Genomic DNA, 23,566 nt, shown 5'->3' on the forward strand with positions numbered 1-23,566 from the left:
GGGCTCCCTGCTTTGTCCCCGTCCCGGGGTGGCCGAGCCTTAGGCCTACGGGGACCCACGGGAATGGACTCGGCGGCATCTTCAACCTCCTGTCCTCCCAACACAACTCCCCGTCTGCCCGTCACTCACAGGCCCTGCCTCGGGGCCTTTGCATTTGCTATCCAGGCCTCCTTCAGGGTTCTTTTCAGATGTCACCTCCTCCGAGAAGCCCTCCCTGACCACTCCCCCCGCCTCCCCATCGTTCTCCACCGACTTTCCCTGGCTCGTCCTTCCCAGCACCCGCCTTGTCTTCCCTGCCTGCGGGCGGGGGGGACCTGCTTGGCTGTTCCCTGCTGACCCCCCCCCCCCCAGGGCCAGGCTTGCAGTACAAGCTCCATGAATGAATGACTGTGGCTCAAGTGGGGGCTTGGGGGGACAGACAGACAGACATTCAGAGTTGCCGGCCCGCAGCAGAGACAAAGGCTGGAGAGAGGGGGTCCGACGGGCCGTGTGAGTGCCAGGGTGCCAGAGGCTCGTCGGGGGGCTTCCCGAGAGCCGCCTGCACCAGCCTGTGCCCGCGCCCCCTCCCCCCACTTCCTCAGGCCGGCTCTGGGGTCTCGGCAGGTGGTCCGGAACATGAGCTCCGAGTTCTTTGCCGCCCAGCTGCGCAGCCGGATCTCCGACCGCACCACGCACCCCGCCGCCTACTACGAGCCCGAGTTCTACACCCCGGACGACGGGGGCAACCGCCCACCTGTCCGTGGTCGCCGAGGATGGCAGCGCCGTGGCGGCCACCAGCACCATCAACCTCTAGTAGGGCTGCCAGGCGGCCGGGGGGGGGGGGGGGGGGGGTGAGCTCCATGAACCCCTTTTGTGCCGGGAAACTGAGGCCCCGCCTTGGTAGAGCCCTTGCCCCGGACCTCGCGGGGGTGCACGGCGGAGCTTCGGGGGGTGGGTGGGGGCCGGGGGGGGGGGGGGCGGGGCGGGTGGCCCCCGCGGTCTGACGCGGCCCGCCTGCAGCTTCGGGTCCAAGGTGCTGTCCCCGGTCAGCGGGATCCTGTTCAACGATGAGATGGACGACTTCAGTTCCCCCAACATCACCAACCAGTTCGGGGTGCCCCCCCTCCCCGGCCAACTTCATCAGGCCCGGTGCGCGGTGCGGGGCGCGGGCGGGTGGGGGCCGGCGGCCGGCGGGGGGGGGGGCCCGCTGACCTCATCTCTGTCCCCCCCGCCCCGGCCTCAGGGAAGCAGCCGCTCTCCTCCATGTGCCCCACCATCGTCGTGGACCGGGACGGCCGGGTCAGCCTGGTGGTGGGCGCCTCCGGGGGGCACGCAGATCACCACCGCCACCGCGCTGGTAGTGTGCCCGCCCCCGGCCCCTCGGCCCCGCCCCTCGGCCCCGCCCCTGGGCCACGCTGACCCCGCCCCCAGGCCACGCTGACCCCGCCCCACGGGCCATGCTGACCCCGCCCCTGGGCCACGCTGACCCCGCCCCCGGGCCACGCTGACCCCGCCCCCAGGCCACGCTGACCCCCGCCCCCCAGTCCCCCAGGCCATGCTGACCCCCGCCCCCAGTCCCCCCCAGGCCATGCTGACCCCGCCCCCAGGCCACGCTGACCCTGCCCCTGGGCCATGCTGACCCCCGCCCCTGGGCCACGCTGACCCCCGCCCCCGGGCCACGCTGACCCCCGCCCCCAGGCCACGCTGACCCCCGCCCCCCAGTCCCCCCCAGGCCCATGCTGACCCCCGCCCCCAGTCCTCCCAGCCATGCTGACCCCGCCCCCAGGCCACGCTGACCCTGCCCCTGGGCCATGCTGACCCCGCCCCTGGGCCACGCTGACCCCGCCCCGGGGCCACGCTGACCCCGCCCCAGGCCACGCTGACCCCCGCCCCCCAGTCCCCCCAGGCCATGCTGACCCCCGCCCCCAGTCCCCCCAGGCCATGCTGACCCCGCCCCCCAGTCCCCTCAGCCCCCCAGGTCATGCTGATCCCCGCCCACCAGCCCCACCAGCCCCCCCAGGCCATGCTGACCCCCCCGCCCCCCCCAGGCCATCATCCACAACCTGTGGTTCGGCTACGACGTGAAGAGGGCGGTGGAGGAGCCCCGCTGCACAACCAGCTCCTGCCCAACACCACCACCCTGGAGGCGCGGCATGGACCAGGTGGGCGGGGCACAGCCGGGGGGGGGGGGGGGGCGGGATGGGGGACACGGGGTCCTGGGAGGAGGTCTGGGTCTCCTGGGTCACCATGGAAGGATGGTGGCTGGTGTCCTCTGCCAGGGCGGTGGCCTCATACCCACCACCTGGGCCATCTTTTTCTTATTTATTTATTTACATATTTTTATTGACTTCAGAGAGGAAGGGAGAGAGAGAGAGAGAGAGAGAGAGAGAGAGAGAGAGATAGAAACCTCAATGATGAGAGAGAATCATGGATCGGCTGCCTCATGCCTGCCCCCCACTGGGATGGAGCCAGCAACCCGGGCCCTGTGCCCTGACCGGAAGGAATCAAACCCGGGACCCTTTAGTCCGAAGGCCGACGCTCTAGCCTCTAGCCACTGAACCAACCAGCTAGGTCCACCTTTTTTTTTTTTTTTTTTAAGATGCCTTCATTTTATTATTTTTAAGATCCTCACCAGAGGATATTTTCCCATTGATTTTTAGAGAGAGGGAAAGACAGAGAAACACATCGATGGGTTGCCTCCCACACACGCCCCAACGAGGGCCCCGGGCTGGGGAGGAGCCTGCACCTGAGGTACGTGCCCTTGACTGGAATCGAACCCGGGACCCTTGGGTCCACAGGCCGACGCTCTACCCACTGAGCCCCTCCGGCCAGGGCTGCCTGGGCCCCAGGGAGCCCCGGTGCAGTGAGTGAGGGCCAGGCCACGTGCTCCACGGTGACCCCGGAGGCCCAGCGGCCCCCAACTTGCTCCTCCTGGCCACGTGGCCAGAAACGCCAGCATCCGGGTCTGTGAGGCCCATGACCCCACAGGGGTGGTTCCGAAGGCGTCCCGGGCCCCGCTGAGGCCTCCCTCTCCCCTCCCGTCCCCAGGCGGTGACCACAGGCCTGAAGAGCCGGCACCACCACACCCAGGAGGTGTCCACCTTCATCGCGGTGGTGCAGGGCCATCGCCCGCACGGACGGCGGCTGGGCGGCCGCCTCGGACTCCAGGAAAGGCGGGGAGCCGGCAGGCTACTGAGCGTGCAGGGCGGGCCAGGCTGGGACTTGGGGGACGGACTTCTCCTGGGGGGCGGGGGGCAAAGCAGTGCAATAAACGGGGCCACCCGCGCCAGGTGCTGGCCGGCTCCCGATTCCCTGGGCCGCAGCATCCTGTGTGACACGGGGCCGTCTGGTGGGGGAGGGTGGAGAGCCCTGTGGCGGGGAGGGGGCGTGGGACAGGGCTCCTGCCCAGCCCTGACCTTCCTCACCCTCAGCCCCAGCGCCAGGGGCCAGGCCCTCCCTTCCCTGGATGGGGCAGCGGCTCTTCCACGGTTGGACACCAGGGGGCGCCATAGCCCCAGCTTTCCCTTGGGCAGAAGCAACCCACGGATGCTGGGAACCTGGGTTACCTCCTGGCCTGGCGGGTGTCGGATCCACCCTGCTGACCTCACCCAGAGGGGAAGCTGGGGCCCAAGGAGTGGGATTGGGCCAGAGGCTGGAGCAAAACATGATGTTCCGAGCAGGCCCAGGGGAGCGCTTTCCACACACAAACCCCCAGTGAAGCCAAGCTGTGATCAGCTCCAGGACACCCGGCTCCCAGGGAGCAGCCTGAAGAGGCCCAGCTCCCCGAGGTCCGGGCTGGAGGGCGGGTGGCTGGGGACGCAGCCCAGGGGGGGGGGCAGGTCTTGGGGGGACACAACCCCCTCTCCCCCTCACTCTGGGTCTGCTAACTCGTCCTTTTCTTTCTTTCTTTTTTTAAATTGATTTCAGAGAGGAAGGGAGAGGGAGAGAGAGAGAAAAAAACATCCATGATGAGAGAGAACCATGGACTGGCTGCCTCCTGCACGCCCCACACTGGGGATGGAGCCTGCAACCCGGGCCTGTGCCCTGACCTGGGAATCGAACCGTGACCTCCTGGTTCCTAGGTCGATGCTCAACCACTGAGCCACACCGGCCGGGATGCCAACTCGTCCTTTACACACAGTTGCAGTAACTTAAGTGAGGTGCTAGGAAAGGCTGCTGGAGGTGGAGCGGACAGGGGGGGTCACGGCCCGACAGTCAGGTAACGCCCAGCAGGTGGTCCGGAACATGAGCTCCGAGTTCTTTGCCGCCCAGCTGCGGCACAAGCGGGGCCTCTGAGGGCAGGGCACAGGCCCGGATTGTGGGCTCGAGCCCCAGTGTGGGGCGTGCAGGAGGCAGCAGGTCCATGATTCTCTCTCATTGTTGATGTTTGTATCTCTCCCTCCCTCTCCCTTCTCTGAAATCAATAAAAATATATTAAGAAAAACACACACAGCCGAAACCGGTGTGGCTCAGTGGATAGAGCGTCGGCCTGCGGACTGAAGGGTCCCAGGTTCGATTGCGGTCAAGGGCATGGACCTTGGTTGCAGGCACATCCCCAGTAGGGGGTGTGCAGGAGGCAGCTGATCGAAGTTTCTCTCTCATCGATGTTTCTGACTCTCTATCCCTCTCCCTTCCTCTCTGTAAAAAATCAATAAAATATATTTTAAGAAAACAAAGAAAGAAAAACACACAACAAAAAACAACCCAGTGTCCACAGGAGCCGGTGTTGTGCCTGCAGAGGCTGAGCCCTGCCCTGCGGCCCGGGGGGTGGGATGGAGTCGGGGGTGGGATGGAGTCTGGGGTGGATGGAGTCGGGGTGGGATGGAGTCAGGGGTGGGATGGAGTCGGGGTGGATGGAGTCGGGGTGGGATGGAGTCAGGGGTGGGATGGAGTCGGGGTGGATGGAGTCGGGGTGGATGGAGTCGGGGTGGGATGGAGTCAGGGGTGGGATGGAGTCGGGGTGGATGGAGTCGGGGTGGGATGGAGTCTGGGGTGGATGGAGTCGGGGTGGGATGGAGTCAGGGGTGGGATGGAGTCGGGGTGGATGGAGTTGGGGTGGGATGGAGTTGAGGCTGATGGAATGTGCAAGTCACTTCTCAGCCCTCACTTGGTCCCGGGGGGCGGGGGGGGGAAGGCTGTGACCACATTCTCGGGGGAGGGGACAGGCCTGAGGCCCGGGCTGTGGTCCCAGTGGGAGTGTGGGCCCCCCCCCCCCGGGGCTCGGCAGAGGGCTCCTTTAGCAGCTGGGGGCTTAGCTTCCCCCCTCTTTCCTTCCCATTATCTCCTGACCCTCACCCTCTGGACAGACACTCCCCGGCGGCCCCTCTGGCCGGGCCACATGACATCATTCCTGTCCTGGGCACTGGCTCTGTGGTCCCTGCTCCCCGGCCTTGGCCTGACCAGGACGCTGGGGAGCAGAAGGGGATGTCCCGCCCCTGACCCTGCCGACTCCCCCTCCCTCCCCCCAACCATCCCCTGCCTCCCGTGGGCTGGCCCTGGCCCCGGAGGGCACTTGGGTTCCCGGTTGAGCAATGTCGCTGTGGTGAGGGGCGGGGGGAGGCGCCCGCAGCCCTCCCCACCCCGGGAGCCGCGTGGGAACGGGCCGGCGGGAAAGGGCCCGGGATGATGGGGCTCTGGGCCGGGGCCCGGCCAGCGTGCGGCTCGTACAGCCCCGCTCTGCGCCGCAGCTTCTGTGCTGGCCCCGGAGGTGTGAGGACACCCGGGGAGGGGGGTGGGGAGACCTGCTCCCTGTGCCCTGCCAAGCCCGGTCCAGGGGGCACCTCCGTGGGCGCTTCCTCCTCCAGCCACCTCCCCAGGGGGTGCCCTGAAGCCCGGGCAGAGGAGGCGCTGCTGGCACCGGGGTGACCCGGAGCGTCGGGGCACAGGGACGCAGAGAGACAGACCTCCAGGCCACAGGCAGTTCCTGGGCAGCGGGCCCCGGGGTGGGCGGTCTGGTGGGCACTGTGCCAAGGGCTGGCACATGCCCGTCGGCACTCACCGCACGGGCGCCTTGAGCCGGCCTGCCCCTCGAGGGCCCAGCACCCTCCTGGGTACCACTCCCCGCCCCTCTCTGTCTGCACCCCATCTTCCCGCCAAGCTGTGGCTGAGCAAGACTTGAACCCGGGTCCTGAGTGAGACGGCCTTGGGCCCCCCCACCCCTGTCTGTCTCTGGCCCACTTCAGCCTCGCCTCTGTGCCCCGGACACCCCAGTGTCCTCCGTCTCTGGGGTGCCGAGCGGGGGCTGTGGCTGGGCAGTGCCAACACGAGAAGGCTGGGGACCAGGGCTCCACGCTGCCCCCTTCCTCTCTGGGCCCTGCTGTCCGGGCTTTGCTGGGACCAGAGGCGGCCGGGGGCGTCCCAGCCGGCGCCACGTCCTCAGGTGCACGGGATGGGCACCTCGGGCAGACGGGAGGGGCGGGCGTACCTCCGGGGCTGCCAGGGCGGGCGGGCTGTGGGAATGGCAGGGAGGGAGTTAACCGCGGCTTCCTCCTCGGGAAAGAAAAACTCCCCATGAGCACCCTGCCCCCTGGCCTCGGGCCAGGGCCACGATCAGGCTCAGGCTCCGGCGAGCAGCCCGCCCGCCCTCGGAGCGCTTGTGGAAGGCAGGGCCCGGCGGCCTGTCCGCACACCCACCTGCTCGCTCGGCTGCCCACCGTTCGCCTGCCAGCCTGTCTGTCCAGCTGTAACCCCCGCCTCTGCCCACGGGTCTGTCTGACCAGCCCTCTCCGGCTGGCCTCTCGCTAGCTGTCCGGCCGCCTGTCCGTCCGTGTGTCTGTCTCTGGCTGCCTCTACTCGTCTAGCCCATCGTCTGGGAGTCCGTTTGGGCGTTGTCTGTCCATCCAACCACGCAGCTGTCTGTGCGTCTGTCTGTCCACTGGCCTGTCTGCCCCCCCCCGCCTCCCTCCCGCCCCCCCTGGGGCTGCAGAGCCATGGCCCGGGGCCCGGGGGCCGCCGTCGGCCTGGTGCTGCTGGGGCTGGGCCTGGCCCTGGCCATCATCGTGCCCGCCGCCGTGGTCCTCTCCCGCCACCACGCCCCCTGCGGCCCCCAGGCCTTTGCCCACGCCGCGGTCGCCGCCGACTCCAAGGTGTGCTCAGACATTGGACGGTGAGTATGGGGGCGCGGTGGGCCCCCCCCCCCGAGAGCCTGTGACCGGTGGCGAGAGTGTGAGCAGGTGCCTATGTCACGTCGGACGGGTGGGGGCTCCGTGGGTGTGGGCTCCGGCCTGTGCACAGAGCGGGCAGCAGGCAGGTGCGCGGGGCGAGGGGGCGGCGGGGACAGGGCCACTGGGCAGAGAAGAGATGGTCTGTGGGTCGATTCCTCGTCCCGGGCTCGGGGGGTCCAGAGGAGGCAGTGCCCCCGTGCCACTGGTCCAGCCCGGGGTGACCCCAGTGACCGCCCGCCGTTCTCCCAGGGCCGTGGTGAGGGAGGGTGGGGCTTCCTCCATGCGTTGGCCCCGCCGGGGTCAGGGCCTGGAGCCGGGCCAGCCGTGGGGGGGGCGGTGTTTTAGGGGGGCCGGGGAGAGGGACCCAGCTGGTGTTTGTGACCCTCTTCCAGGAAGCCCCGCCCAGAAGAGGCTTCTGCCGCCGCCGCCCCCCGCCCCCCCCCCGCACCCCCGCATCCAGGGGGTGGGACCTGGCACGACGCCCGCCTGTCCCCCACCCCTTCCCTGCTGTTGGGTCTGCTTCCCGGAACATCTGCCTCCTGGGTCCCTGTCAGCACGAGGCTGTTTGTGCCCCGGGAGGGACTGTCCCGGGCAGGGGGGTGCAGGCGCGTCCCAGCCCCAGGGGGCCCCCCGCCCCCGCCCCCGTCCCGGGCAGCGGTGGGCCCAGCCTCACCCCTTCGGCTCCATTCGCTCACCTTGTCTTTCCTCCCTCCCCTGTCTGTCCGTCTGTCCCTGTCCCACCCGCTCCTGGCCTGGCCCTCCCCCGGGCTCCTAACAGGATGACAGGGGCTGAGGGACCACTCAGGGCCCGTGGGGCGCAGGCTGCTCGGTCTCCTCAGGGGCCCCCAGGGGTGGGAGGGGAGGGAGCCCCGTCCTGCTCAGGGGAACACGCCGAGGCGCCACCCCCACCGGAGCCCACAGCTCCAAAGACACAGCGCACCCCGGGCGGGCGTCAGGCCGCAGAGACCCCTGATGGGGACCCCCCCCCCATCCCCGAGGGGCCTGGGCCTGCTCTACCTCCGGGTCTTGTCTGCCGCGCCCATGCCAGTCCGGGGCTGGGGTCTCTGACCCGGGAGCCCAGCAGCCGCCCTGAGAGCCGGGACGTGGTGCCTCCCAGGGTGTGCGCTTGACCGATAGCACTTTCCACTTCCTGTCTGAGGCGGGGCGGGGTGGGGGGGGGGCTGGAGCTGCTCAGCGGCCGTGGACCCGGGTCACTGAGGGGGGGGGGGCTGGGAGCTCTGGGCTGTGCTGCTGCGGAGCTGACAGGGGCCCCCCTCCCCTCCCCCCTTCTCGCCCCGCTCCCCCTCCGTCCTCCTCACCAGCAGGGCCTCCCAAACCCACAAACCCACGCTCCTAGCCGCCCCGCACCAGGCTTTCCCCTGCGGGGCTGGGCCTTCTGAGGCAGCCAGAGCCGGGAGGGGGGGTGGGGGGTAGGGGGTGGGGGGGATCCTCAAGGTGACACGCGGGGGGCCAGCCCAGGCCTGCGGTCACACCATAGATGCACCGGGCCCTGAGGCCTCTCCTCCGACTGTCATCTTGTGTGTGTGTGTGTGTGTGTGTGTGTGTGTGTGTGTGTGTTTAAATATGTTTTTATTGACTTCAGAGAGGAAGGGAGAGGGAGAGGGAGAGAAACATCCATGATGAGAGAGAATCAATGACCGGCTGCCTCCTGCACGCCCCCCACTGGGGATGGAGCCCACAACCCAGGCCTGTGCCCTGACCGGGAATTGAACCCTGACCTCCTGGCTCCTAGGTCGACGCTCCACCCCTGAGCCCCGAGGCCGGGCTTTGTTTTTCGTCAATGAGCAATACTTGCTCCTCGATCCTCGGTCCTCGGACCGGCCTCATTGGCTCCGATCCGATCCGCTGCACAGAGCCTGCCGGCACCTCCCGCCTCGGCCCCATGGGCTGGGCTGGGCTGGGCTGTGCGTACGGGGGTGCCCTGAGGCGACCAGGCGAGGCAGGGGCCTGAGCCCAGGGCTTGGGGGGGCGGGGGGGCTCCGTCTGTGATGTCTGTCTGCTGTGGCCGCTCCGAAAGGCCTGCCTCGGCCCGATCCTCTGGGGGGGGGGGGGGGTCCCCGCTCCTCGCGGATCCAGGGGGATGCGTGGATGCGCTTCACTGAGGAGGAAGCTGGGTCTGCACAGAGGGACCGCCTGGGGTCATGGAGGGAGAAACTCCAGGGCTGCTGGAGGGGTGGGGCCTTCCTGGATCCCCCCCCCCCCCACCTCCCGCCCCAAACCCCAGTGTCTGCCCGGCCTCCAGGCTTGGCCCGTAACGGCCAGAGCTTTACTGGTCAAGTGCGTGGTTGCAGAGGAGGCTGGTGGGGACCCAGGGGGCTCACCCTCCAGGGTGCTGGGGTCCGGGCTGGCCCTGGGGTGTGGGGGTTGGAGCGGGGACAGCCCTGAGCCTTGTCTGCTGCTCCAGACCCAGCCAGGGCCTGCGAGTTCCGTTCTCGGCGCAGAGGAGCGCTGGGACTCCGGACACCCTGCTGCCACGCCTGGGCCTCAGTGTTCCCATCTGCGGAATGGGGCTGGTGTCACTTCCCTCAGGGGGACGTGGCTCTCCCCCGGCCCGTAGGCGGGGCTGCCCGGTGGTAGCTGGATGTCCTGGCCGCTGGCTGTTACAGTGGCTGGGACTGGACATGGAGTTAGGGCCCAGGGTCCACACGGGGGCCCTCCTGAGGGGAAGGCTCCTAGGGAATGAGGGGGCCCCCACCCCTTCCTCCTCTCTCTGAGACCCCCCGACCCTGATGGCTATCTGGACTCGCGGCCAAGTTTCCAGGAAATGATTGCCTTTCCTCCCCGCTGGGGCTCAGGAAGCAGCGGCCTGGGCACGGCGCACCGCATGTGTGAGCACACGTGTGTGTGAGCATGCAGGCTGGAGGGGATGCGTGACGGCAGCCTCCCAGCGCCGTGGGGACAGGCATGTTAGAAATGTGTGCTTGAGCGTGCTCTCCCTCCCTCCCGGCGGGAGCCCGCCCGCACCTCTCCCTCCCTCCCGTTCTCCCCGCACAGGCGTGCGAGCAGCTCCTAAACTCTAAGGATCCTAAACTTGCCACCAGGGGCGCTCATCCCGGGCCGACCCCGTGACCCTGTCTCCAAGCCCCCCCACCCCCCACCCGCTGTTCTCCCTGAGCCAGGGCAGCCCCGCCCCGGCTCTCCTGGCTCCTTCCATCCTGGGCCCTTCCTGGTGTCGCCGTCCCGGCTGCCATCAACGTCCCCTTAAAATAAAAATAAAAAAAGAAATGTGTGATTGACTTCCGGCCAAGATGGGGCGTACAGGGTCTCGCCTCCTCCCACAACCACGTCAGAATCAATACTGCGGCCATCGTCCAGAGCCGCCTGAACTCCAGCTGAATGGGAGCCTCGACTAGGGATTTAAAGAGGAAGCCACGCTGAGACTGGTAGGCGGGGAGGAGATGAGGAACTGGCCGGTCCCGCAGCCACAAGTAGTGGATAAAAATCGGGAGGTCCCCCTCTCCCTGAGGAGCGAGGGGTCCCAGCCCCTCACCAGGCCCCCAAGCCCTGGGTTCCAGTGCCAGGAAGAGCCGTCCCCATAACTTCTGGCTGCCAAAACCAGCAGGGATTGTGGCTGAGTGAGACGGAGGAGTCCCAGGTGTTCCTCTTAAAGGGCCAGTGCATGGACTAACTCAGACACACTCGCACTGAGCTCCAGCGCTGGCTTAGCAGCCTGGCAGGCATCAGGAGCATGTGGGGATGGTCTGACTTGCCGAGCTTCAGGACGAGGGCGGGAGGGGCAGTTCTCTCGCAGACAGGAGCTCTGGCGGGAGCCATTGTTCCTTGGCTGAGCCGTCCGCCCCACAGAACCGGCCGGCCGCAGGCGAGCACCGAGCACCGTATCTGTGTTTCCATCAACCTGGCTCACACCGTTGGCTCAGCCCTGGTGATTTCCTGAAATCTCACCCCACCCAGCGTTTGGGCCCCATCCAGTGGCTTTTCCAGACAAACAACCTGTCTCACTGATGCTGCAGATGTTCCTTAAATCTCTCAAACAGGCAGCATCCGGCCGCAGTGTGCCCGTGACTCTCACCCAGGGGCCCAGGCCTGGCTCCGGTGCAGCCGTCTGCAGATCACGCCGTAGCTCATGCCGGGTGGCCCCAGGCAGGGCATAGACAGTGACTACCTTAGGCTGCATCTCCTGGAGTCAGCACACGGTTCAATTCCCTGTCCGGGCACAGGCCCGGGTTGCGGGCTTGACCCCCCAGTAGAGGGGGTAGGCGGGAGGCAGCTGATCAATGATTCTCTCTCATTATTGATGTTTCTGTCACTCTCTCCCTTTCCCTTCCTCTCTGAAATTAATAAAAACTTATTTAAAAAAAATAACCCCTTTACTGGGGATGGTGGGGCTCGGCTACAGTGTTTGGACAGGTTCAAGCCTCGGACTGACGAGAGGGCACAGTCCTCTGATGGCCACGTGCAAGTCCCGGCCTGGAGGGCAGAGCCTCCCAGCACCATGATAGCCACCAGCTGTGGTTGTGAGCGTGAGCCTGTGGTCCGAACACGTGGCCTCAGGTGCCTGAGTGACGTGGGCTTGATAGAGTTCAGGTGTGTGTAGTTGAGTAGATTAGGAACGTTGTTAACATCTTGGCCACGCCCTTACGTTGCCTCCTGGCATCCGCTATAAAATAAAGACACGGCTTGTGGGCGTGGTCGCTGTCTCTCCATCAGAGAGGACAGCATCCCACCCAGACCCAGCTTTATTCTCTTGTCTGTCTTTTCTCAATCCTTCACCGCCACCCTCAGGGTCACCCTTGGCCGTGCCACAGGGGGATGGAGCCCACAACCCGGGCGTGTGCCCTGACCAGGAATCAAACCGTGACCTCCTGGTTCCTGGGTCGATCGATGCTCGACCACTGAGCCACCCCAGCCGGGCCATAACTGGGGTGTAAATGCTGGCTTCCCAGGGGTGCTGGAGGACTCCTGGGTGTCAGCGAAGAGCGGCCCAGGTCAGCGGTACAAGGCTGTGCCCCGGGGCCAGGGTCCTCTCCTCCGCACAGGCCTGTCCGACCGCCCCTCAGAGCGGCAGGGCCCACCCCTGCTGCTCACGGACAGATGGGGAGACGGCAGAGCATTCCCATAGACACCGAGGCCCTGGGGGGGCCGTGGGGCCCACCAGCCCGGCCCCCAGCCCTGACGGCAGAGAAGGACCCTGGGTCACTTGAGAGAGTCCAGCCTTACAGGGGTTGGAGCTCGTGGGTCCCCCGTGACGTGGGCAATGGTGGTTGCCCAGACTGGGCCCTGGGACTGCTGGGCGGGACTGGGGGGCTGGCCCAGGCCTGGCTCCACCAGGGACCGATGAGCCAGCGCTGCTGGGTGTGTGTGTGTGGGGGGGGGGGGGGGGAAATAATGGCGAGAGGAGAACGCTGCGCCCTGAGAAGCACCTTGTCCACAGCCTCACAGCCGCCATCCCGCAGAGCCCTGTTCACCTTTGGGGGGGGCTGGCCTGGACGGGCCGCCGGTCTGGGCTCTGATGGTTTGGTGGCGAAGGGGGGGCCGCTTGCCTGCCACCACTCCTCCCCGGGGCTGCCAGCTGAGCGAGCCCGGGGGGAGGGGGGGAGGTGGGGGCCGGGGAGCCAGCCTCACGCGCCCGCCGTGCCTTGCAGAGCCATCCTGCAGCAGCAGGGCTCGCCCGTGGACGCCGCCATCGCCGCTCTGGTCTGCACCGGCGCCGTCAACCCCCAGAGCATGGGCCTGGGCGGCGGCGTCATCCTCACCGTCTACAACGCCAGCACAGGTGCGTCAGCACAGCCTTCTGGGATGCGGGGCCTGGGCGGGGCGGGGGGACCCACCCGCCGAGCCCCAGGCCCTGATGGCAGGAAGGACCCTGGGGTCACAGGTGCGTCTGCACAGCCCCCCCCCCAGGGGGGGTGTCCCGTCTGCCCCGCCCCTTCCCGGTGGCCCTGCTACCCTCCTCCGGCCTCACCCTCGGGGCAGATCCTACCCCAGCGGAGGCCATGCGTGCGGCAGGGAGCGGGCAGGGGTGCCAGAGGGCCGGGGTGCCGGCCGAGGCAGCCCCGGGGCCTGATCCCTCCCGCCCGCCCCAACTCCAGGGCAGGTGGAGGTCATCAATGCCAGGGAGACGGTGCCCGCCCGCCATGCCCCGGGGCTGCTGGACCAGTGCGAGCAGGCGCAACCGCTGGGCACAGGTGAGGCCGCGGGAGGACACTGGGCTGAGCCCTCACGGACGGGCTGAGACCCCCTGGCACTGGGGAGCCCCCGTGGAGGCCCTGTCCTGCTGGGGTTGGGGGAGGATGGGGGGGGCGGTGGGAGGGCTCTGTAAGGAGGGAGAGGCGACCCAAACCGGGGTGGCCATCCTGGCAAAGGCGTGAGGGCTCCGTGGAGATGGGTTATGGGGATGGGGGTGGGGGGAGGGGATAAGAGTGGGGGGAAGAGGATGAGGTGGGGGGAAGAGGATGGGGTGGGGGGAGGGGATGAGAGTGGGGGAAGAGGATGGGGTGGGGGGAGGGGAGGGGGAGGGGATGGGGGTGGGGGGAGGGGATGGGGGAGGGGGAGGGGATGAGGGTGGGGGAAGAGGATGGGGTGGGGGAGGGGGAGGGGATGGGGGTGGGAGGAGGGGATGGGGTGGGAGGAGGGGATGGGGGTTGGGGGAGGGGATGAGAGTGGGGGGAAGAGGATGGGGTGGGGGGAGGGGAGGGGGAGGGTCCCGGGGCCGGTGTGTGCTGGGCCCCGTGGAGTGGCAGCCTCAGGTAGTGTGGTGCAGGGCACCGTGTCCGGTGTGGGCTCAGGAAGGTCACCCGGCCGCCGGGCCGGGGGCAAGGCCGATGGGGTGACAGTGGGTGATGGAGAAGGCTGGGCGGGCCTGGAGGTCGCGGGGCTGCGGGCAAAGGGGGGCAGCGTGGGGGCAGCCTGACACGGCCACGCCCCGCAGGCGCCCAGTGGGCCGGGGTGCCCGGGGAGCTCCGGGGCTACGCCGAGGCCCACCGCCGCCACGGCCGCCTGCCCTGGGCGCAGCTGTTCCAGCCCACCATCGCGCTGCTCCGCGGGGGCCACCGCGTGCCCCCCGTCCTCAGCCAGTTCCTCCACCACCGCTTGCTGCGCCCCTTCCTGAACGCCTCCTCCCTGAGGTGAGCGCTGCGGGGGCAATGGGGCGGGGGGGTCGGGGGGGGGGGGGTTGGGGTGCAGGGACCCACCCCTTCTCAGCTCCTGGGTTCAGGCCCCCGGCTCTGAGCCCGACCAAGCTCAGCCTGCGCCTCTGGCACAGGGACCCTGTGGGTGCCGGGACCCCACCTGGCCAGCCCCGCGATGCCCGGGTTCCCACGGGGGGTTCCGTGGGGCAGAACCGGATGGGAGGGGCTCAGGCCAGAGGGTTGGTGCCCCAGGGATGGGGCCCTCAGGGCACGGCTCTGGCCTCCACCACCGCCCTCCGGCTCGGCCCCCTTCCTGCTCTGGCTGCCCCCCTGTCCCCCCCGAGCCGGTCCTCCCAGGAGCAGCGAGGACAGCCCCCAGGGGGACCGACAGGGCGATGAGCGATGGGAGAGGGGGCGGCCCCCCCCAACCCCAGGGGATCTGTCCCCTCGGTGGCCACCCGGCCCCTGGGGACCCCGGACCAGGACCCTGAGCAGCCCCTGCAGGGGTGTGGCTGCCTCAGGACCTGGGCCCACCTGAGGCAGCCCCCCACCCCCAACAGACAGCTCTTCTTCAACGGGACGGAGCCCCTGGGGCCTCAGGACCCGTTCCCCTGGCCCGCGCTGGCGGCCACGCTGGAGACGGTGGCCAGGGAGGGCGCCGAGGCCTTCTACTCGGGGCAGCTGGGCCGGACGCTGCTGGAGGACATCGCCCAGGAAGGTGAGCCCCCCGAGCCCGGCCGAGGCCCCCCAGGAAGAGCCAGGCTCTCCACACAGGGTCTTTGTTGTTAGTCTTTCTTTCTTTCTTTTTTAAAATATATTTTTATTGATTTCAGAGAGGAAGGGAGAGGGAGAGAGAGACAGATCCCCACTGGGGATCGAGCCTGCAACCCAAGCAAGTGCCCTTGACCAGAATCGAACCCGGGACCCTTCCGTCCACAGGCCGACGCTCTATCCACTGAGCCACACTAGCCAGGGCTAGACACGGGGTTCTGAGGGCAGGCTCTTCCCCAGGCCTGAGGAAGTGCCAGCTGCTCCCGGGCTGGAGAGGCTGTGTGCCCCGTCCTGCCCACTGCCGGCCGCCCTCAAGGAGCAGGCCCCGGGGGTTAGGCCAACAGAGGGGAGTCGCTGGGGGCCATGGTGGGCTCCTGGGCCTGGGGCTGGCCACCCTCACAGTGTCCCCCAGGCCAGCTCTCCCCTCCCACCTTCCCTTCCCTCCCCGCCCTCCCCCAACCTGCCTGCCTCCAGCCCCGTCCAGCCCTCCCCTCAGGGCTCTGGGGCCCAGCACTGAGGCCACTGCCCACCCCCCAGCCTCCCCATCCGGGTCTAGCAGGCTGGGGGACGAGGGGAGCCCCCTGTGTGGCCAGGGGCCAGGGCGGTCACTCTCCCCTCTCCCCCACCTGTCCTGGGCTTCTCTGTCTCGCTGCAGGCAGCCAGCTGACCATGCAGGACCTGGCCTCCTTCCAGCCCGAGGTGGTGGCCGCCCTGGCCATGCCCCTGGGGGACTACACGCTGTACTCCCCGCCGCCGCCGGCAGGGGGCGCAATTCTCAGCCTCATCCTCAACGTGCTCAAAGGTGAGAGCCCCGGCCTCCCGCTCAGGGTCCTGTCCTGCTGGGAACCAGAACCCCATGCCCAGCCGTGGCCTGGCGCAGCCGTGGGCTGGGACAGCCGTGGCCTGGGGCAGCCGTGGCCTGGGGCATCCGTGGGCTGGGACAGCCGTGGCCTGGGACAGCCGTGGCCTGGGGCATCCGTGGCCTGGGGCAGCCGTGGCCTGGGGCAGCCGTGGCCTGGGACAGCCGTGGCCTGGGGCAGCCGTGGCCTGGGGCATCCGTGGGCTGGGACAGCCGTGGCCTGGGACAGCCGTGGCCTGGGGCAGCCGTGGCCTGGGGCATCCGTGGGCTGGGACAGCCGTGGCCTGGGACAGCCGTGGCCGGGGGCAGCCGTGGCCTGGGACAGCCGTGGCCGGGGGCAGCCGTGGCCGTTCCCAGTGCAGCCCCCTCATCAGACGCCGGGGCCGTGGGAAATGGTCAAGACGGTGTGTTCTGGCCCTGGCTGGTGTGGCTCAGTGCCTGTGCCCACACCCCCCTCCCCACTCCCCACAGGGTTCAACTTCTCTGCGGAGTCGGTGGCCAGCCCTGAGGGGAACGTGACCTTGTACCATCAGCTGGTGGAAACGTTCAAGTTTGCCGGGGGGCTGCGGTGGCGGCTGTGGGACCCTCGGAGCCACCCGGAGGTCCAGGTGAGGCGGCCGCGGCCCGGGCCCAGCATGGAGGGAGGGTGGGGCCCGCGGGCGCTCCGTCTGGGCACGCTGAGGGCCTGGCGGGGAGGTTGGCGGGACGGTGGTCCTGGCACGGGTGTGGGCCCTGGCGTGGCAGGTTCGGGAGCGCAGTGGTAGCACCACGTCTCAGAGGGCCTGGGGGGGCGGGCGGGGTGCAGCCGGGCTCCGGGGAGGACAGACGGGAGGGGGCCCTCACTTACCCTGCCCACCGGCCACCCCCCCCCCCCAGAACGCCTCCCTGGACCTGCTGGGGGAGGCTCTGGCCCAGCACATCCGCCAGCAGATCGACGCCCGGGGGGACCACCCACGCATCCACTACAGCCTGGCCGGGGCCTGGGGCCACAGGATGGGCACGGCCCACGTGTCCGTGCTGGGGGCCGACGGCAGTGCCGTGGCTGCCACCAGCACCATCAACACGCCGTGCGTGTCCCCGGGGGCAGGCGGGCAGACCCCCTCCTTTGCCCCCCAGACCTGAGTCTCCCCCACCCCACCCTCCGCCTGGTCTCCCAGCCCCAGACTCTCCTCACCTTGCTTTTCCCATTTCTTCTTCTTCTCTGTCCAAAGGGGTCCTACACCCTGATATCTCTGCTGATGGGGGGCCCCGAACCAGGACCACCCAGGCATGGGCCTTACAGGACACCCTGATGGGGCGCACGGGTGGATCTTGGGGGCAGTGCCAGGGAGAAGGTAGCAGCTCCGGCATCCCATGCAGGAGGGCAGCCACCAAAGCGAGTAGCTCCTGGCCCGGCCGGTGTGGCTCAGTGGTTGAGCGTTGACCTAGGAACAAGGAGGTCACGGTTCGATTCCCGTCAGGGCACGGGCCCGGGTTGCGGGCTCGATCCCCAGTGTGGGGCGTGCAGGAGGCAGCCGAACCATGATTCTCTCTCATCATTGATGATTCTATCCCTCTCTCCCTCTCCCTTCCTCTCTGAAAACAATACAAATATCTTTAAAAATAAAAATAAAATGAGGGGCCCCCGGAAGGCTGGGGAGGGGGCCCCCAGGCAGACAGGAGCCTGCCCCTGAGCCCGAGCCCGCCTCCCCCTCTGCAGCTTCGGGGCGATGGTGTACTCGCCTCGCACAGGCATCCTCCTCAACAATGAGCTCCTGGACCTGTGCTGGAGGCGCAGGCCCGGCGCCCAGGGAACCCCTCCGCCCGGTGAGTGTGTGGGGGGGGCCCTGGGGAGAGGGGGCGCTGCACGGGGGACCCCGCCTCTCCCAGCCACGGTGTGAGGTAGGGAGAGGGGACAGGGAGTGGGGCGGTGTGCGGGGCACCGGCTCGGAAGCCCGGCTGCCGGTGACGCCCATTGGGCCTCCAGTCCCAGGGGAGCGGCCCCCCTCGTCCATGGTCCCCTCCATCTTGGTCAACGCGGCCCAGGGGTCCAAGCTGGTGATCGGCGGGGCCGGAGGGGAGCTCATCATCTCCGCGGTGGTCCAGGTGAGGCTGGGGCTCCCCTGGGGGCAGGGAGGGGGTGGGGGGGCTGGTGCCCCCGCCCCCCGTGACCTCCTTCTCCCCCCCAGGTCATCGTGAACAAGCTGTGGCTCGGCTTGGACCTGGGCGCGGCCATCGCGGCCCCCATCCTGCACGTGAACAACAAGGGTCAGGTGGAGTTCGAGCCCCACTTCCCGCAGGTGAGGCCGCGGTCTGAGCCCCTCCGGGCGGGCCGCCTCGGGGTGTGTTGTCCAGGGCACCGAGGGTCCTACGCGGGGCACCCTGCAGCGCTGGGCCATCGGGATGGAGACACGAGGGGGGGGGGGCCTCCAGGCAGTCCCGGGGGCCGAGGCCGCGGAGAGGGGGTGGCCCCGCCTCCCGGGCGGGCACCTCGGCTCCCGGGGCCCGGCTCGGTGTGGGCATGGCTCTGGGCTCCTTCCCCGGCCTGGCCTCAGACTCCCTCGCGGGGACCTGTTTCCTCCTGGGAGTGTGGGATCAGCAGCTTTCACGTGCAAATCCATTTGTCAGAGTTTCTTCTTCCCTCGAGAGTCAGGCCCAGGGGTGCGCTGGTGCTGTTCTTAGGAACATTCCTCGATCCCCTACCTGAGCAGGTCCTGGAGCTGAATTCTCCGCGGGCCGCCCCCCGCCCGCCCCAGCAGAGGGCCAGCTTTCTGGAAGCTTCTCTGGGCTGGCAGACGCCCTTGCCAGGACCTAATTCAAAACACAGGCAGCTCTCAAGGCTGCAGGCTTCAGGCCCAGGGTCAGGTCAGCCAGCTGGGGTCCGAGATCCTCACAGCTGTCTCCGGTGAGGAGCCTCTCCAGCAACCAGAGGGAGGGGCCTTGAGCCCAAGGGGTGTGTCACCCCCTGAGAACTTCCGTCTGTGGGCCCAGAGCTGAGGACCGTCAGGCTCAGACTCTCGGAGCCAAGGCCTTCCCTCCTGCGTACGGTTCTCCCCGGGAAGTACATCGAGTGCTCCCCCAGAACCTCTCCTCTCAGGCACTTCTCCTTGACCTTGACCTTGACTTGTGGTTACTCTGTGAGCACAATTCTCTGAGGACCTTGGACTCTGAGGATTCAGAGATGACAGCCTGGAATCCAGCAGCCCCAGAGCCTCAGCTCCCCCAGATCCTCAGCTCCCCCAGATCCTCAGCTCCCCCAGATCCTCAGCTCCCCCAGAGCCTCAGCTCCCCCAGATTCACAGCTCCCCCAGAGCCTCAGCTCCCCCAGATCCTCAGCTCCCCCAGAGCCTCAGCTCCCCCAGATCCTCAGCTCCCCCAGATCCTCAGCTCCCCCAGAGCCTCAGCTCCCCCAGATTCACAGCTCCCCCAGAGCCTCAGCTCCCCCAGATCCTCAGCTCCCCCAGATCCTCAGCTCCCCCAGAGCCTCAGCTCCCCCAGATTCACAGCTCCCCCAGAGCCTCAGCTCCCCCAGAGCCTCAGCTCCCCCAGATCCTCAGCTCCCCCAGAGCCTCAGCTCCCCCAGATTCACAGCTCCCCCAGATCCTCAGCTCCCCCAGAGCCTCAGCTCCCCCAGATCCTCAGCTCCCCCAGATCCTCAGCTCCCCCAGAGCCTCAGCTCCCCCAGATTCACAGCTCCCCCAGAGCCTCAGCTCCCCCAGATCTTCAGCTCCCCCAGAGCCTCAGCTCCCCCAGGGATTCACAGCTCCCCCAGATTCACAGCTCCCCCAGAGCCTCAGCTCCCCCAGAGCCTCAGCTCCCCCAGAGCCTCAGCTCCCCCAGATTCACAGCTCCCCCAGAGCCTCAGCTCCCCCAGATCCTCAGCTCCCCCAGAGCCTCAGCTCCCCCAGAGCCTCAGCTCCCCCAGATCTTCAGCTCCCCCAGAGCCTCAGCTCCCCCAGATCCTCAGCTCCCCCAGAGCCTCAGCTCCCCCAGATTCACAGCTCCCCCAGAGCCTCAGCTCCCCCAGATCCTCAGCTCCCCCAGATCCTCAGCTCCCCCAGAGCCTCAGCTCCCCCAGATTCACAGCTCCCCCAGAGCCTCAGCTCCCCCAGATTCACAGCTCCCCCAGAGCCTCAGCTCCCCCAGATCCTCAGCTCCCCCAGATCCTCAGCTCCCCCAGATTCACAGCTCCCCCAGAGCCTCAGCTCCCCCAGATCCTCAGCTCCCCCAGAGCCTCAGCTCCCCCAGATTCACAGCTCCCCCAGAGCCTCAGCTCCCCCAGATCCTCAGCTCCCCCAGAGCCTCAGCTCCCCCAGATTCACAGCTCCCCCAGATCCTCAGCTCCCCCAGAGCCTCAGCTCCCCCAGATCCTCAGCTCCCCCAGATCCTCAGCTCCCCCAGAGCCTCAGCTCCCCCAGATTCACAGCTCCCCCAGAGCCTCAGCTCCCCCAGATCTTCAGCTCCCCCAGAGCCTCAGCTCCCCCAGATTCACAGCTCCCCCAGATTCACAGCTCCCCCAGAGCCTCAGCTCCCCCAGAGCCTCAGCTCCCCCAGAGCCTCAGCTCCCCCAGATTCACAGCTCCCCCAGAGCCTCAGCTCCCCCAGATCCTCAGCTCCCCCAGAGCCTCAGCTCCCCCAGAGCCTCAGCTCCCCCAGATCTTCAGCTCCCCCAGAGCCTCAGCTCCCCCAGATCCTCAGCTCCCCCAGAGCCTCAGCTCCCCCAGATTCACAGCTCCCCCAGAGCCTCAGCTCCCCCAGATCCTCAGCTCCCCCAGATCCTCAGCTCCCCCAGAGCCTCAGCTCCCCCAGATTCACAGCTCCCCCAGAGCCTCAGCTCCCCCAGATTCACAGCTCCCCCAGAGCCTCAGCTCCCCCAGATCCTCAGCTCCCCCAGATCCTCAGCTCCCCCAGATTCACAGCTCCCCCAGAGCCTCAGCTCCCCCAGATCCTCAGCTCCCCCAGAGCCTCAGCTCCCCCAGATTCACAGCTCCCCCAGAGCCTCAGCTCCCCCAGATCCTCAGCTCCCCCAGAGCCTCAGCTCCCCCAGATTCACAGCTCCCCCAGATCCTCAGCTCCCCCAGAGCCTCAGCTCCCCCAGATCCTCAGCTCCCCCAGATCCTCAGCTCCCCCAGAGCCTCAGCTCCCCCAGATTCACAGCTCCCCCAGAGCCTCAGCTCCCCCAGATCTTCAGCTCCCCCAGAGCCTCAGCTCCCCCAGATTCACAGCTCCCCCAGATTCACAGCTCCCCCAGAGCCTCAGCTCCCCCAGAGCCTCAGCTCCCCCAGATCTTCAGCTCCCCCAGAGCCTCAGCTCCCCCAGAGCCTCAGCTCCCCCAGATTCACAGCTCCCCCAGAGCCTCAGCTCCCCCAGATCCTCAGCTCCCCCAGAGCCTCAGCTCCCCCAGAGCCTCAGCTCCCCCAGATCTTCAGCTCCCCCAGAGCCTCAGCTCCCCCAGATCCTCAGCTCCCCCAGATCCTCAGCTCCCCCAGAGCCTCAGCTCCCCCAGATTCACAGCTCCCCCAGAGCCTCAGCTCCCCCAGATCCTCAGCTCCCCCAGAGCCTCAGCTCCCCCAGATTCACAGCTCCCCCAGATCCTCAGCTCCCCCAGAGCCTCAGCTCCCCCAGATTCACAGCTCCCCCAGATCCTCAGCTCCCCCAGAGCCTCAGCTCCCCCAGATCCTCAGCTCCCCCAGATCCTCAGCTCCCCCAGAGCCTCAGCTCCCCCAGATTCACAGCTCCCCCAGAGCCTCAGCTCCCCCAGATCTTCAGCTCCCCCAGAGCCTCAGCTCCCCCAGATTCACAGCTCCCCCAGATTCACAGCTCCCCCAGAGCCTCAGCTCCCCCAGATCTTCAGCTCCCCCAGAGCCTCAGCTCCCCCAGAGCCTCAGCTCCCCCAGATTCACAGCTCCCCCAGAGCCTCAGCTCCCCCAGATCCTCAGCTCCCCCAGAGCCTCAGCTCCCCCAGATCCTCAGCTCCCCCAGAGCCTCAGCTCCCCCAGAGCCTCAGCTCCCCCAGATCTTCAGCTCCCCCAGAGCCTCAGCTCCCCCAGATTCACAGCTCCCCCAGAGCCTCAGCTCCCCCAGAGCCTCAGCTCCCCCAGATCCACAGACTCAGCACCGCAGGCCTGAGCATTTGGGGCCCTGTGCTCCGAGCAACCCCACCCTCGGGGCCCACTGGTGCCTTTAGCCTGGGGGTCACTGTCCTTGGACTCGTGGGCAAACTGTAGCGCAACCGGGGCCTGAAGCTCCGTGTCCTCGGATTCAGGCCGGACGTGAGCTTGCGCCCTGGGTGCCCTCTGACCCGGGGCTGCCCCACCGCGTCCTCCTTCAGGGCCTTTGGCACGGGAAGTGCAGACACCGTGCCACGAAGGGGAGGCCTCACCCAGGCCCCTCCCGTCCTCACCCCTCCCCAGCCCCTGGGTCAGTCGGCGGGGGGGGGGGGGGGGGGGTCCTGCCTGGCCCGGTCGCCATGGAGACAGGTCTGAGCCGCCCTCCCCTGGGCCCCTCTCTCCTGCAGGAAGTACGGCAGGGGCTGGAGCGCCGGGGCCAGCAGCCGGCGAGGAGGCAGTTTTTCCTGAACGTGGTGCAGGCCGTGTTCCAGGACGGGGCCTGCGTGGAGGCCGCCGCGGACCCCAGGAAGCACGGGGAGGCGGCAGGCTACTGAGGAGGCCGCTCCGAGAGCCGGGATCTGCCCGACCTTGACCTGTGGCCCCGGCAGGTCCCGGTCCACCTGGGGGTGAAAGAGGGGGGCAGCCTGGCGGAGGGGCCTGCGCCCGCCCCCTGAGCTGCCGGTGGCCCTGCGTGTCCCTCCGGCTTCTCCAGCCTCCCCCACAGGACTGCAGCCCCCCCTCCCCCCGACCCCCCTCCCCACCAGCACATCCCCCAGTTCAAGGTGAAAGAGGAGGCGGCTGAAGCATTCAGGGTTGCGAGGAGGGAGGGGACCCTCAGGAAGCAGACGCACGGGCTCCCACAGTCCTTTGCAACGCACCAGCACAGACAGGGAAACTGAGACCCAGCGGCAGCTGGGCCCGTCCAGGCCACCCCTGGGCAGAAGCAGTATCCCTGTCCCCGCACTTGCTGGAGCTCTGACGTGGGGCCGCCTGGGCCACCTGTCCTGGGAAAGGAAGGCAGGGTGCGGCCCGGGCCCTGGCCAAGGCCCGTCTCTGCATCTTGTCTTCGGGGCCAGGACAGTGAGGGACGCAGTGAGACCTGAGACCCCTGCCCGGCCCCGGCAGCCCACGCTCTCACCCCTGGCACCGCTGACGCTTGGGGTGACACAACCCCTGGCCTCACCCACTAGATGCAGCAGCGCCCCTCCCCCCAACAACCAGCCACCACATCGCCCCCAGTTGAGAACCGGTGATCTGGACCCAGAAGCCCCAACCACCGTGAATGGCTTTGCCAGCTGCTGGCAGGGCCGCCCTGGCTGGGGGGCCTCTCTGGACAGGCCTGGGGGTCCTGCCCCCCGTGGTTCCTGAGAGCATCGGGGTCCCCCTCGCCCTGGCAGGGCCCCACTGAGTCCCGGCCTCCCACTCCGCCTGGCGTTGGGCCAAGCAGGATGCACTCCCGGTGCCCAGAGACCGAACACCACCCACGCTGCCCCCCACAACGGGAACGAGTTCCCAGGCTGGGGCTGCGGTCAGCACCACGGGGCAGAGAGCAGGATGCGGGCAGGCCACGCTCCCCAGGGACCAGGATGTGCATAT

General features: G+C 68.2%; 3 protein-coding genes across 3 annotated transcripts in view; 2 read left to right on the forward strand and 1 right to left on the reverse strand.

Moving 5' to 3' along the window:
* LRRC75B (leucine rich repeat containing 75B) overlaps positions 1-79 on the reverse strand; it is a gene marked incomplete at its 5' end in the record, with an annotated part of 4,913 nt that extends 4,834 nt beyond the window's left edge. The window contains 1 exon segment of the mRNA XM_079762968.1: positions 50-79. Within this exon segment, the coding sequence (XP_079619094.1) occupies positions 50-79 (30 nt within the window).
* A 342-nt stretch (positions 80-421) lies between these two features.
* Positions 422-3,274, forward strand: GGTLC2 (gamma-glutamyltransferase light chain 2). The gene is given in 11 exon segments (XM_079762664.1): positions 422-723; positions 725-792; positions 1,000-1,096; positions 1,098-1,128; positions 1,223-1,302; positions 1,304-1,336; positions 2,028-2,085; positions 2,088-2,125; positions 2,127-2,141; positions 3,028-3,099; positions 3,101-3,274. Coding segments are annotated over 11 exon segments (675 nt in total). The 5' UTR covers positions 422-615; the 3' UTR covers positions 3,176-3,274.
* A 2,846-nt stretch (positions 3,275-6,120) lies between these two features.
* GGT5 (gamma-glutamyltransferase 5) lies at positions 6,121-22,527 on the forward strand. The gene is made up of 12 exons (XM_079763059.1): positions 6,121-7,084; positions 12,767-12,897; positions 13,214-13,309; positions 14,053-14,248; positions 14,812-14,969; positions 15,678-15,824; positions 16,353-16,489; positions 16,758-16,948; positions 17,581-17,687; positions 17,848-17,966; positions 18,050-18,160; positions 22,378-22,527. Exons 1-12 carry the CDS (start codon positions 6,909-6,911, stop codon positions 22,522-22,524), a joined length of 1,716 nt encoding a protein of 571 aa, XP_079619185.1. The 5' UTR covers positions 6,121-6,908; the 3' UTR covers positions 22,525-22,527.
* The last annotated feature ends 1,039 nt before the right edge of the window (positions 22,528-23,566 follow it).

Source organism: Cnephaeus nilssonii, assembly GCF_951640355.1.
Source record: "Cnephaeus nilssonii genome assembly, chromosome: 22".
Lineage (NCBI taxonomy): Eukaryota > Metazoa > Chordata > Mammalia > Chiroptera > Vespertilionidae > Cnephaeus > Cnephaeus nilssonii.

Coding starts and splice junctions, on each gene's coding strand:
- GGT5 (XM_079763059.1), top strand. CDS start 6,909: ATGGCCCGGGGCCCGGGGGCCGCCGTCGGCCTGGTGCTGCTGGGGCTG. Junction 12,898..13,213: donor CGTCTACAACGCCAGCACAG/GTGCGTCAGCAC, acceptor CCCCAACTCCAG/GGCAGGTGGAGGTCATCAAT. Junction 17,688..17,847: donor CCAGGGAACCCCTCCGCCCG/GTGAGTGTGTGG, acceptor TTGGGCCTCCAG/TCCCAGGGGAGCGGCCCCCC.